This window comes from Amborella trichopoda, chromosome 2 (assembly GCF_054954075.1).
Source record: "Amborella trichopoda isolate Santa Cruz 75 chromosome 2, AtrichopodaSantaCruz75HAP2 v2.0, whole genome shotgun sequence".
Lineage (NCBI taxonomy): Eukaryota > Viridiplantae > Streptophyta > Magnoliopsida > Amborellales > Amborellaceae > Amborella > Amborella trichopoda.
The window spans coordinates 51,896,240-51,911,377 of NC_142337.1; the positions used below are offsets into that span (position 1 = coordinate 51,896,240).

Below are 15,138 nucleotides of genomic sequence, written 5' to 3' on the forward strand. Positions count from 1 at the left end.
CTTCCTTACTCCTTGTCCATTAAATCTCTCTCTACCCATCCCCTCTCTCTTTCCACCCTCTTTATCTCTCTCTTTCTCTCTACCCATCCTCTCTCTCTCTTTCTCTCCGACCGCCCTTCTTTCTCTCTCAGGTATTAAACAAATATGGTCTAGCACCAAAGTGTACTGGACTGGCTTCTAAGTTCTATAGTGTCAGACCAGCCACAAGGCTTTTAGAATTCCAGAAGCCGATTCGGGACACTTCTATTATGGACCATTTTTTTTTTTTATTTATTTATTTATTTATTTATTTATTTTGACACAAAAGTGTATCGGATCGGTCACGAGGCTTTTGGATTTCCAAAAGCCAGAGGTCGGTCTAAAACACTTTTATGTCAAACCACATTTTTTCAATGAGAAAGAGAGAGAGAGGCTGGGTAGAGAGGAAGAGAGAGATGGTGGGTAGAGGGAGAAAGAGAGAGGTGGATAGAGAGATGGCAGATAGAAAGAGAGGGTAGGGAGAAAGAATATGATAAAATAAAAATGATCAAAATACCCTTAAAACTTTCAAGGGCATTTGGGTCATTTTATTTTATCAAGAATATGTTTTATATTTTTTATTGATGCGATCTTAATAGAGAATTGGACGCCGTAAATTCGGTGTCAATATCATTTCTAGAAAAAAATTTAAAAAGATTGTGTTTAGGCATGAAATTGCAATTGAGGTCATCTCAACCGTCCATTTAGATCGAACGTCTGAGAAATGGGGGATGCAGGTAAAATATATATGGGTGAAGATGTATAACAAGCTTCTCCTTCACAATTAAAGGAACTTACATGTTTTATGAGTTTTATAGAGATTACCTCGTAATGGCAAAAAGCCTCACATTGATTTTCCTACCACAATAACACCGTTACTAACTTCATCGCTGTAAAGAAGCACCAATACATCTGGCCCAATAAAGGCGGCACAGCAATGCTAGGTCCGCCAACGGATCAGCAAAACCCCCGATCTCTCTTTCTCCAAAAGTTTTGGCTCAATAATCATTTTCACACTCTCTACAAAATGACTTATATATACGCCAATATAAAGATCATTTTTCATTGGTCAAGGTACCATCTCACAAAAAACTTGGAAAGCCTTCTCTTAAGACGAAACCGGCTATCCATTTGTCGTAGGAGGCACCATGCATTTCTGATAGGAGGCTTGGTGACCAAAGGAAGTTTATTTCTTGTTTTGAAAGGGAATGTCAAAAAATTGACTTCATTTATTCAAACAAGTGTTCCAAGTAATCGCTTCACCCAAGATATACCAGATTCATGAGGATTGAAATTCAAGGCCAAAAGCCCTTAGAATCGCCAAAATCTCTTACTTTTGGGTTTTTCCTTTAATCTCGGAATTAGAGTCAAACTGAAAGGACTCAAGCTCAAACTCTTCGCATGCCAATATTTGATCCCAACTTTTAAACACTACCTGAAATCAGTATATTTAAAATCCAACCTGCAACTAAGTAGTTAAGAGTCCAGTCAAAACTGATCCAATCACCAATCAAACTGGTTGGACCAGTTTTTTGCAATGATTTCATACATTTCTTTAGTATCCCCTGAGTCTCTGGATATAAAAAAATGGACAATTGTTAGCTGTGCCGATCCAAACTCTTAATCCGTCATTTATCACCCAAGGCCAATGCATGGAGAGGAGAGGTGCAATTAAATGCAAGTGCTAGCTTTGTATGAGAACCTCTAGCAAAATTGTCAAAAAGGCGAGAAAGAAAGCACGCAGAGAGCGGACATTCGTTGTTGCCCAAGAGAATTCTTCAAACTGACGTAGAATATATTGGATATTTTTCCTCTCAGAAGAACACACTTCTGTACAACATATGAAATTGGTCAATGGAGAAAGGATATGTCTCTTGCACAGGAAAATGGAAGACAATATTCGTACTTCAAAATACAAAGCAGATCACACCCTCTTTCATACATTGATAATTCGATCACATGGCCTCTTGCATCGTTACATTGCCCAAAGGTAGCTTTGACATGCACTTCTAGCATTTTCTCTCAATCAATGGCAAAGCCATGCTCTTGTTACATTATACACTTCCACATTCGAATGAGCATGAGAAAATTAAAAAGGCAAAAATTAATTCAATGGCACCTCAAGATCAAGTAAATGGATGCAAAGACCCTTGCACAGAAGGCCCCCGTATGATACATGTGGGATTTAGATTGATGGGTCTTCTAGAGCTGCAGTAGAGAAATTTTTTATTCGAGGGAAAGTGGCCTTCTCATCTAATTGATTCTGAGCCCAAATCAACATCTTCAAGAGGCTTGGAAGTTTTGGATCTGCAGTATTAAGAACGAGCTTTAGCACCCAACGTCTCTCACAACAACCACATTTATACACATTGGACATAAAAACAAGCTCAACTCTGAGAGAGAGAGAGAGAGAGAACTGGGGAGAGAGGGAGAGAGATGGGTAATCGTCTTATTAACCCTTTTCATGGCTCTGGCTTGTGAGAATTGCAGCGTTGACCTCACTTGCTGTTTTGAGGCGTTGAGATATGTCAAGCAGCTCTCCAACGGGGCAGTTGGACACATCCTCAAATGCTAGCAATGCTACCGTCCTCTCCAGCTCTTCTAGAAAGCTTTGCTGCAGAACACAACCAAACTTAATAAATCTCTCTCTCTCTCTCTCTCTCTCTCACAAAAGGAGGGGGACAGCCACAGCCACAGCCACAGCCACATCGCAATCTTGCATTTAAAAAAAAAATAATTAATTGGGTTATTTACAGAACAATTCCTTTATTTTTTCATCTCCTCTCTTTCCATTTTTCTTGAAATCATCATTTTTGAACTACCATATCCAATAGTTTAGTCCAACAAAGGAAAGGAGAGAGAAAATTAACATTAAGCAGAAGAGAAACTACAAACATTTTCTTCACCCCTAGGGGCAAGCTCCTCTTGAGCGAACTCCAAAGCTTCCTCTACTTTGCCGTTGCGGATGAGCTCTATCAACCTCTGCTGTTGGAGATGGAAGAATAACTGTGGATTTGTGTCAAGTATCTACACAATGAACAAGCATCACATGTTGGAAATTGCATGTATAGGATCTGCTATCTACTTGATATCTAGAACATCAAATTCTTCTATTGCCCGAAAATTACTAACAGTAGTTTTGGTTTGAATTAAAAAAGGAAGACGCCAATCTCCAAATTCTAAGACCAATAGTATTTTTTGTTTTAATTTTCAAATTTATGCTCCGGAGGAATTAAAAGGTACAAGAGCTATACACAAGAGCATGAAATATGTAGATGCCAGGTGGTATTCACAATTACAGTATGACCCTCATCTGCAGAACAATCATATTCCTTCATGTTTGAGAATTGTGACATAGCTACAGGTCAGATCAAGATTTATAGTAGGTTCCAATAAATGAATAGAGGCTACTCTGAGCCACAATTCATCTTTGCATCACATTCATTGCCACTTTGATTTAGGTGCGACTGCAGTTTTTTTATAACCATCAACTATTGCTTTTGTATAAGAACACACGAATTAATAATATACAGGTAGTAAAACCTAGACAAAGCATTCAATCAAAAAACACACCAAATGAGACAGTCGTAACTTGCAAACTGCAAATTAGTTCTAAACTAGTTGAATTACGCGTGTTGCACGTAGAACAGAATCATCATTAATGATACAAATATATAATGTTAACGTGCATCTCTACGTTGATCTATGTTCAAAGAACTATTATGAATTACGACATAGTTACTACAAATTTTGAATATGCATTGAACATTAATTCATTAAACCATACAACAAATAAGATATGAGAAATTTCTAGAGTTATGATCTGTTTCCTATTACGTAATATCATTACAAATGTTGAACATTTGTTGCATGTACGTGACAATATGACATGTCTCGAGGCCTAACATATTTTGCCAGGTATTTACATGAACATAAATATTATTCTCCGAATAGTGATTTTCTACCTTAAGACATTCTTTTACCATTTTTTGGCGATAGAAAAAAAACAATTATAATCGCAGATAAACATTGCACTACATAACAGTGAACATACGTTATTTGATTTCATGGAAGTAAAACATGCATGACGATAATTAAAAAAAAAACATAGTATGCATTCCTGGGGTGTACTACATAAAAATGAATATAATAGTATTTGATTTCATGAACATATGTTATTGAGAGTAAAGAAGACGTATGTAACAAAGAGGGACATTCTCTTTTAGGCATGTATGGAAAGTATGGGTGAATTGAGAAAGCAAAGCGAATTTTTGATGAGATGCCTGAGAGGAGTTTAGTGAGCTGGGTTTTGATGATGCATGCATGTGGGGTGGTTAAGAGACTGGATGTCTATCACATCGATTTGTGCTCATATGGGTGCTTTAGAGTTAGGGCGATGGGTACATTTCTTAAGGGGTGAGCATGGAATTAAGCTAAGCATTCGCTTGGGCACATAACTTATAAACACGTATTCAAAATGTGGGAGTTTAGAGCTAGCTTTAATGGTCTTCTATGTGATGCCTGAGAGATGAAGGTCAGGGATTGAAGCCCAATTGTGTGACATTTATGAGTGTCCTTAGTGCTTGTAGCCATGTAGGTTTGGTCGATGAAGGGCTCCATTATTTTGAGCTAATGAGTTCTCGATATCACTTGGAAGTCCAAAAAAACTGTCAAACATGACCATGTCAAATACTAAATGAAAGGTCCCTCATCAAAACCCTAACTAATGAGAGAGAGAGAGAGAGAGAAAGAGAGAGTGGGGTGTGCAGGCATTGAGAGAGGTTATCACGCTTGCATGGATAATTCTCTTGGATATGGAAACAATCTTAGATATGTATGCATATCTTTCCCTCTCTTGAATTTGAGTTGGGGACAAATACCCATTTTAGAAAGTTTGAACCGAAAAATAGGGGGGAAAATCTCCTATTTCTCAAATTAAGATATTGATACAATCTCTCTCTCTCTCTCTCTCTCTCTCTCTCTCTCTCTCTCCCTAAAATCTCTACAATCTCTCTCTCTTTCTAAAATCTCTACTTTCTCTCTCTTCCTTAAATCTCTACATTCACGCAAACAATCTTAGATATGTATGTATATCTTTCTCTCTTGACTTTGAGCTGGGGAAAGGTGCCTAGGAATTTGAACCAAAAAATTGGGAAAACAAATCTCCTAGTTCTCAAATTAAGATATGAAAACAATCTCTCTCTCTCTCTCTCTCTCTCTCTCTCTCTCTCTCTCTCTCTCTCTCAACTCTCTACTCTTCACGCACAAAATATTAAGAAAGGGTGGAGATTCTTTTTTCTCTACTCTTCATGCACAAACTTTAGGAAAGGGTTGGATAAAAAAAATTCTCCTATTTCTCAATAAGATGTGGAAACAATATATACTCTCTTCCCAAAATCTCTAGTTTCTCTCTCTCTTCCTAAAATCTTTACTCTTCACGCACAAGATATTAGGAAATGGTGGAGATTCTCTTTTCCCTACTCTTCACGCACAAATTTTAATCTTTCACTTCCCCTAAAGTGAGGAATGTGTCCTACAGTCTATAGAATTAAGACCCCTTCTTATTTTCACGACATGTGTCCACCCCTTAACTCTAGCTTAATAATGTAACATAGATAACATATCCTACTTCCACTGCAAAAGGAATTAGTCAAGACTCTAAATATTTGTATAGAATAGAGGAATGAAGGGTATTGAAGAACGTATAGATCATATTCCAGCGGAGTTCAGATTCCATGTCAGGGAACTTATCATTAGGTTTATCTTTATTGCAGTATTTGGTCAGAACATTGGCATTTAGTCAAGGGGCTAAACCGATTGGTGAATACCACCATAATTCTAACATGCAGCATGGATGGCATGAGCATCACAACTTAATCTAAGTGGATATCAACTCATAAATGGAGCTCAGTAATGAGGAAGTAAAGAAAATATATATAACCACCATAGAGTGCCATATTGAGCAAGAAGTGCAGAAGTTCATGTGCTCAATCATCAAAAGGCAAGAGTGTAAACTTAGTTGAGAGTGCAGTAATGAAATGACAGTCACAACTCTCAGATTTCAAGATGCAGTACCCAAAGAGTGCTATATACACCTCAACCACAGATACATAATGGTGGAATGACAACAATGGACCTTATGGTTTGTACAGATCACAGAGTACCAATTTGGGATCGACACATATTAGCATGCTATCCAGATTCCCTAGTAATCTTAATCCTTATTGAATGTTCTAATGTGCATTGAAAGGTGAGGTATGTGAATATGATATCCAGATATGTTGTACGATCAGTATTTGGTGATATTTCCTATGTTGCAAATGTCAAACAGGTAATTGACACCCATTTTCTTTTATGCATGCATCATAGATTGTGGAATTCAGTATGTTATCTGTCAAAATAAAAGCTCACACGGACTTCATTGCCTACATGGATAGAATTCATCACTTATTAGCAACATAAACTCGGCTATATGATACCTCTAGGAAACAAAAGAAAATAAGTTTATTGGGTTTAAGATACAATATTTCCATTGATTTGCAACACTCGGCAGATCTTCTGTGGAACTCAGGAATGAATAATGGTTATCCCTTTCCAAAGAACGAAACAAAAACAAAAAAGCCAATAGCTTTCATAACCAGCATCCATCCCTCTCCTGCAAAGAAGAGATATTTCTCCTGCCCAATCTGCATCTGAATATCCAATTACAAGCCCCAAATCCAGACTTACTTGTTTATTTTTCTTACAAAACAAACCACTGCCAATGGAACCTCTCACATACCTCATAATCCTTTCAATGCCTCCATATGTACAGTGGTTGGCACATGCATGTACTGACATAGATGGTTAACAGCATATGAAATATTTGGCATGTAAGAGTCAAATACTATAACGCCCATGCCATACTTTTGTGTTTTTCTGGCTCTAATAGTGGGCCTCCTTGATCAGCACGTAATCTTCTATTTAAAGCTACTAGAGTGCGACAAGGTTTACAACTCAACATGTTGCCATTCTCTAGCATATCTGAAGCATATTTTTGTTGTTATGCAAATCTCATTACAAGAGCGATCCACTTCAATTCCTAGGAAATACCTGAATTCTCGAGTCCTCCATTTTGAGGAACTCCTTTATTTCATTTTTTTTTTTTGGGTAAGTCAATGGAGGAAAAAAGTGGTAAGTCAATAGGGATTTGGGCCCCTACCCTTTGGTAAGAATGGAGTAAAAAGAGGTAAGTCAGCAGGGATTTGGGCCCCTACCCTTTGGTGAGAATGGAGTCGGAGACCTCATCATGAATCTCAGCAATACTACCGCCAAGGCCCCAAGCCATTGTTTCATTTATCATCCTCATATTGCTTCCTATAACACTAATGTCATCCATGTATAATAAGATAACAATGGGGCCTTTCTGACCTTTCAAAAGAAACGGAGAACTATCATTGGCTGATCGATAAAAACTCTCCTCTTTAATGCATCATAAAAACTACGGAACCAGGTTCTGGATGCCTGCCTCAGCCCATATATAGATCTCTTTAACTTACAAACGTAATCAACTGGGTTTGCTTCATTGAACCCAGGTGGTTCCATATATTCTTCCTCCTTTACATCCCAATGCAAGGAAACATCTTTAACATCCCATTGATAAAGTGACCAATTGTGCAATTGATAAAGTGACCAATCGTGCATGTGGGCAAGGATAAAACAACCCTTACCATAACAATTTTAACAACCGGACTAAAGGTTTCCTCATAGTCCAAGCCATGCCATTGGTTAAATCCTCTCAACACTAGTCTTCCCTTAAACATTTCCATGCTCCCATCAGGTTTATATTTCACTTTGTACACCCATCTACAACTCATCGCATTCTTGTCCCTTGGCCTTCGTACAAGGCATCAAGGGCGGTAAACATGCATGGCTTGTATCTCTTCTGCCATAGCTCCAATCCACCTCTCATCTCTTCTGCCTTCAAAGAACTTTCTGGGTTCTTTTATCTTCTTCATTTCACACAAACACCTGAAAATTATGCGTGAAACTTCCATAGCTGACCCATCTATCAATAGGATGTTTCACTCTTGCTGATCTTCTCAATATGACTTCATCTTGCTGCTCATTCTCATATTGTTCTCTATCTTAAGCCTATTGCAAATCTTGTAAAATTGGCTGTAAATTATGAGGTTGCAGTCCAATCTTTGAATTTCTTTGATATGCACTTACATCTTTGTTTATTTGTTTAGTTTGCACTTCTTCATTAGTATCAAAGAAGAACTAAATCTTCTCCTAGATCATATGGTGCCTTTTCATAGCTACTTTCTTCAATCTGTCCACCACCACCTTGATTTGGGCCAATCATGTCTCCACCGGCCCTTTTCATTTCAGTGTCATCTCCAATATGTTCTGCATCATCTCTCTTCTTTTCTATTCTACCAAAGAGTTTTCGAATTTTCCAATTATCATAGGCTGGTGATGAACTGTGGCTTCTTGAATTTTTTTTCCTTTAAAACCTGCATCACATGTAAACATTTCCTTTGAACGATATCCTAGGCATCTTTCATTAAAAATAACAAGCCTGGAAACAATCTAGGACTGTAACATCTATATCCTTTATGCCCATCAACATAGCCAACAAACATGAATTCTTCAGCACTAGGGAAGAGCTTATTTCTTTGGCTCTTATCTATGTGCACATATGCATAGCATCCAAAGGCCTTCAACATAAATTAATTTGGATGTTTACAAAAAAGTATTCTATAGGGGCTGATCCCATTAAGAGCACTTGATGGCAGCCTATTAATGAGGTATACGGTTGTGTGAAATGCCTCAGTCAATAAGTACTTGGGCACACTAGTAAAAAATATAAGAGATAATGCTACCTCATTAATATGCTGATTCTCTCTCAGCAACTCAATTTTGCGCTGGAGTGCGTGGATAAGAGATCTGTTGCTCTATCCCATGATCCTTCAAGTAGTTTTTGAAAGCATTGAATGAGTACTCTCTCCCTCCATCACTACAAAACAATAAATTTGGTTTTTGATAATGTTTCTCACCAAATGACTTGAACTTCATGAACACCCCAAATACATTAGACTTATTTTTGAGAAAAATATCCATGTATAACGTGGGTAATCATCAGTAAATGTAACATAATAATAAGACCGAAAAGAAGAACACATAGGTGCAAGACCTCAAACGGCGAAGTTCTTTTATCACTTGAAGAAAAGGTAAAGTTAGAACTTTTGCCCAACTGAGATCCACAACAAATATATTGACTAAGATCTTTAACATTTGAGGGTACAACACCCTCATTGCAAAGTTTATTCAACGACTCTGTATTACAATGACCCAGACGATGATGCCATAAATCAGCATTTTTATTAACCAAGGTTTAAAAAAACGGATCGGTGACCCAAATCGTCCTTGCCCATACCCGTGTCAGATCAGTGGATCGGCGTGTCGGATCCGAAAATTGGCCAAATCGGCAAGTTTTGTCCCAAAATATTTTTAGAAAATCACTATAAATCTCTAAAAATAGTGTTCTTTTAGTTTCTAAAAGAAATTAGGAGTCGTGTATTATGTACTTTCATTACTTTGTAAAATGGGTGAATATTGAGACGTTTTCTTGTCTGGATATCTGTATAATTATTAATTATAATATAGTATTATATTATTGCATCAAAATCATTTAAACATATTAAAAAACATCCATATTATAAGATAAAAAAAAATTACCAGTTGAAGTGCAATTAGTATCACATTAAAGAATCATCCATTTATTAATTCACTCGACTCATCCAAAATTATCACAACCTAATTAACTATAATATTACATACTGATATTGAAAATTTTAGTTTATAATTGTATATTTTATAATTATTTACTATAAAAATAAGAACAAATTTAAAATGTCTTATAATATCATCTAATTTAAAAAAATCATATTTACAACTATAAGAAACATAATACATTATATAATTAATAATGCAAATCATCATCATTTTAGCCTTTTCGCAATTAATTGGGGTCGGCTACATGAATCTTGGTTCTCCACTCTGCTCTATTAAAGGCTATATCCTCAGTGAGGCCATAAGTCCCCATATCTTTTCGAACTACTTTCAAACACGTCCTTTTGGGCACACCTCTTGCTCTTTTTAGTCCTTCCACTTGAACTAACTCACACCTCCTAACAGGTATTGTACTTGGTCAACGCCACACATGGCCATCCCACCTCTACTCTCTCTCATTTTATCGCCTATTAGTACCACGCCTAAATTTTCTCGAATAGATTCATTTTGAATTCTATCTTTTCTTGTCTTGTCATTCATCCATCTCAACATCCTCATCTCCGTTACACTTATTCTATGGATATATTGTTTTTTGTCTGTGCAACATTCCACACCATAGAGCAAAGCTAGTCTCACCATTGTCCTATAGAACTTGCCCTTCAGCCTCATTGGTATACGGCGACCACATAAAATTCCAATTGCACATCTCCACTTTTCTCACCCAGCTCTAATTCTGTGTGTGACATCTTTCTCGATCTATCTATTTTTCTAGAATATCGACCCAAGATATCGAAAGTGCGGTCTTTTTTGTATTTCTTGACTGTCAATCTTAATTACTTCTTCATCTCTACTCCTATTATTACTAAACTTGCACTACATATACTCTGTCTTACTCCAACTAATTTTAAAACCTTTGAATTCTAGAGCATCCCTCCAAAGTTCTAACTTTGTGTTGACGTTTTTTCGAATCTCATCAATCAAAACTATGTCATATGCAAACAACATGCACCACAATACCTCATCTTGTAAGTGCCTAGTTAAGTCGTCCATAACTAAGACAAGAGGTACGGGCTCAATGCTGACCCTTGACGTAGACTTATTGTTACTGAAAACTCACTCGTCTCTCCATTAGTTGTTCATACACTAGTTACCACTCCCGTACATATCTCTCACCAAGTTGATCTAGTGTTAAGAGACGCCTTTCTTTTCCAACACCCGCCAAATCAAATCTCAAGGTACTCTATCATAAGTTTTCTCTAGATCAATAAAGACCATATGAAGGTCTTTTTCCTTCACCCTAAACTTCTCAATCAATTGCCTAAGTAGGAAAATAGCCTCAGTGGTTGACCTTCATGGCATAAAACCAAATTGGTTACACTCATTTCATGCCTTTGTTGTTGCTCAATGACTCTGTCCTAGAGCTTCGTAGTAGGCTCATAAGCTTGATCCCTCGATAATTTGTACAATTCTGTATATCTCCTTCGTTCTCGTAAATAGGTACCACAATACTTTTCCTCCATTTGTCTGGCATTTTTATTGTTCTCAACACCTTGTTGAACAGCTTCATCAGCCAGTCAATGCCAATTTCCCCCATGCACTTCCAAACCTCTATCGGGATACCATCTGATCCTAAAGCCTTTCCTATCTTCATCATTTTCAAAGCTTCTTTCACTTCCGACATCCTAATCCTACGAATGTATCTATGACCTCCGTCATCACTTGTACGAACAGTCCCTTCTACCACTATGTTCCCATTGTGTTCGTCATTTAATAATTTTTTAAAATAGATTCTCCACTTTTTATTGACCTCGTCATCCTTCACCAAAACCCTTTGATCCTCACTCTTAATGAATTTAATATGGTTTAGATCCCTACACTTTTTCTCTTTTATTTTTGCTAATTTGAAGATATTTTTTTCACCATCTCTTGTTACCAGTTTATTGTAAAAATTATCATATGCCTTAAGTTTAGCTTTACTTACTATTTGTTTAGCATTTTTCTTAGCATTTTTATATTCTTCTATGTTTTGATCGTTTCTATTATACTATCAAGTTTTATAATATGACCGTTTTCGCTAATGCCCTTCTGAACCTCATCACTCCACCATTAAGTTTCCTTATCGAAGTTTCTTTTCCCTCTAAATTCTCCTAAAACTTCAATTGATATATAAAATACAAGATCTGGTTATCAGTGTATAATTATTAATTATAATATTATAATAAACATGATTAAAAATTATTAGAAAATGCTTCCATATCATATTTTTGTAAATTATAAAAAAGACAAATATAATTAATCTAAAAAAGAAAAATAATTTTTTTATAGACCATTTCATTTGATAGACGTCGACTAGAGCAAATTTTCAAGCCGAAAAACAAGGCAAATGGACACCTTCAACAAGCCACTTGCTAAAAACCAAGCTAAGTGGATAAGTTACAATCCTTTTACATAACAATTACAACCATTTCTAGCCTTGTATAACCACTATAAATAAACTCGAATACCAACCCCTTCTGCGGCAATTATATATAAAGCAAGACTAGCTTATGAATTACATTTTCATAGCACAAATTACATAAATTATGTCCCAAAGCTTAAATACATCATGCAACTAATCTAAACAAAATTCTAAAAAATAAAATCAACTAAGCAGGGAAAATGCCAAATTAAAATAGGAAAGCCATGTTTCGAATCCCTTGTGCCAGGGCCACACAATCAGACCCTATAAGGACTTAATTTTGTCCCTTCGGATTGTACAAAAGTGGTTCAATCTCACAAGATTGTCTAATCCAAATGGGAAGAAGTTACACACCTTAAAATCACTTCTTAAGATCTCAACACACTGGCATTATCATCCAAAACATAATGAAAAAGGTTTGAATCGAATCGGATAAAAAACAAGAGTTATGGCCAAACTACACAGTGGTCCCTCGGACCACCAAAACAGTCTTGTATGGAAAGATTATGAAACCCCATAGGTAAATACGTGATGAAAAAGTTCTGAAAATGGAGTGACACTCTGAGACTAAATTATTTGATGGGTTTGAAGCAAAGTAATTAATGGATACTATGCATGATCATAGATTCTCATGCATATAGGCTATAACTCATGAAGGACCACACTATGAATAAGCATGATGAAAAAGATGATCAAATGGGGATTCTAAGATCAATGAAACTTTTCTAAATTCAAAACTCCAACAACTATAAATACCAAGGATATGATCTTATGAGAAAAGAAAATTCAATGGAGTTTACCTTGATAACTGCACACTATGGACTTCAGCACAAGAAAGGAGAACCACCATCAAGATCACCATTAATACAATTCTAAAAGCTCTCTCTTTTCAATTTTCTCTCACTAATCCTTAGAAGAACGAGGGAAGCAACAATTTTCCAAAATGGTTCAAGAGTTGAGATAGTTAGGGTTTGAGATCTCATGATGTGCTTTTATAACATGGGTATAACTTTGGATTCAATCAACACCCTTGATGCACTAATCCAAAGGCGAATGAGAGGCTAATGCACCTAGCCACCTATCCCCATCCAACCACTAGGATGAAGGGATGGGATTTCACACCATTATCACTCACTCTAACCCTAAGTTATGTCACTTTACCATGTTGTCCTTGGCCCAAGTTTTTGTTCCAATTATATCCAATATGGCCTTACAAAAATACCCTTAGGTTTTTTTTAATAATGTATTAAAGTAGATAACCACAAAGGCTAAAGGGCAAAGAAGTAATTGGCAAAGCTCACACATGTAAAGAAATTCTACTTTATCAAAGTCAAACACTTTGTAAATCTAAAATTTTAAACCAATCAATTTAAAGATAATGTTCCCTTCACACATGTGTGTGAAGATATTTTTCAACTCAAATTTGAAAATGCATTTTCTCTTTAATATCAAATAAATTAATTAATTAAACTTCACACATGCCATGCATGACCCATGTGTGAGTTAATTAAGACATGTGATAAAAAGGGGGCCTTAATTTATAATATTATATAATAAAATATAGCAATATATAACAAGACATCATAACACAATCCCTTATAAAGCAAGCAACCAAATGCCAATCTAGTCCCCCACCTAGGGATCAGTGCCCAGCTGGGAGGTGATCCTAGAGTGAGGTGTGGGGTGCCATGTGGCAGACCTATGGCCACTCGGACGTCACATGGCACTACCAGGTCAGGACTAAAGTGAAATTTGAGCCAAACAATATGAAAACCCTCATTTTATTATCAAATAAAATTTCGAAAAATTCTCTAAAATTCACAATAAATATTTAAAGTATTTTTGAGCAATTATTGGGTTTTTTTCATCATTATAAAATCAGACAAAAGGTATAGTGAGATCTCAAGCTAATAATTATAGATATCGGAGTACTCCATTGGGCTAGTCCCGAATGATGTTCCGTCGAGTCTCAAATCGACCCAATACACCTATGTTCCACAGTCTAAAGCAGGGACACATAATTTGTCATATCAAAGCCACTGAGCCAGAACTTTCGATCTTTCGGCTCTCAATGGATTACAGGTGTACCCCTGTGGGACATGATCCAACTCAATTACAAGAGTCCTCTTAAAGCACATGTGCACTAGCTCTTCTAAACTCGGACACTGCATTTGGAAGAGTGGCTTCCCGTACGAAATGAAAATGCACATGCCATGCAATGGTCTCGTGTCAGGATACGAACTTATGTCCCATAAGTCTTGACCATTCCATACAAGGCGAATACTCAATAAGTACTCGGGTTCTATTTTTCTCATTTGGATTCTCCATGCCCTAGCCGATTGCAACTAAACATGATGCTAACCTATAAAATCCTGACTAGGAGGTGACCCTCATACCTCCTTGAGAAATTGCTTTCTCAACATGTGAACTCTCGATGCCTCATGCGTACTCAAGGTAAAAAGAATCTGGGCTCCATTTCGCAAGATGCCAAGATTTCAATGTCTCAATCGCTCCCACTGAATGAGAGACTACTGCAATTTAGGCCTTGATAGACCATATTTCCAACATTCTCCCACTTGGCCTTTTGAGGCCTGAATTCGTATATATCTCTCTCTTATTATCGTTCACAATAAATCAAAGCATGCAAACTTATCCATGGATTTATCATTCCTAGGCAATAGACAAAGTAATAACAACTATGTCAACCTCCTTAAACCCATCCCATGCACACGCCTCATAAAATCATTTGCCCCCAAGCCTTTGGTTAATGGATCTGCATGCATAGCTTCAGATGGAATGTAACCAACTTCTACTTCACCAGCTACTATCTCTTCTCTTTCTATATGATATTGAGCTTTAATGTGCCTTGACTTGCTGTGGATCCT

At 36.7% G+C, this 15,138-nt stretch overlaps 1 protein-coding gene across 10 annotated transcripts in view; it reads right to left on the bottom strand.

The window, feature by feature from the left end:
* Positions 1-1,792: 1,792 nt before the first annotated feature.
* Positions 1,793-15,138, bottom strand: part of LOC18431548 (protein GID8 homolog) — a 31,646-nt gene continuing 18,300 nt past the window's right edge. For 5 of the 10 annotated variants that reach the window (XM_011624022.3, XM_011624019.3, XM_020665527.2 and 2 more), the window contains exons 6-8: positions 2,914-3,045; positions 2,476-2,632; positions 1,793-2,325 (exon numbers count right to left, since the gene is read on the bottom strand). In XM_011624022.3, coding sequence (XP_011622324.1) covers positions 2,204-2,325; positions 2,476-2,632; positions 2,914-3,045 — 411 coding nt within the window. In that variant the 3' untranslated portion in view covers positions 1,793-2,203. Of the gene's footprint in view, positions 2,326-2,435; positions 2,633-2,913; positions 3,046-15,138 lie in introns of all 10 variants that reach the window. The other 5 variants (XM_088858509.1, XM_088858507.1, XM_088858510.1 and 2 more) reach the window with 1 other exon arrangement.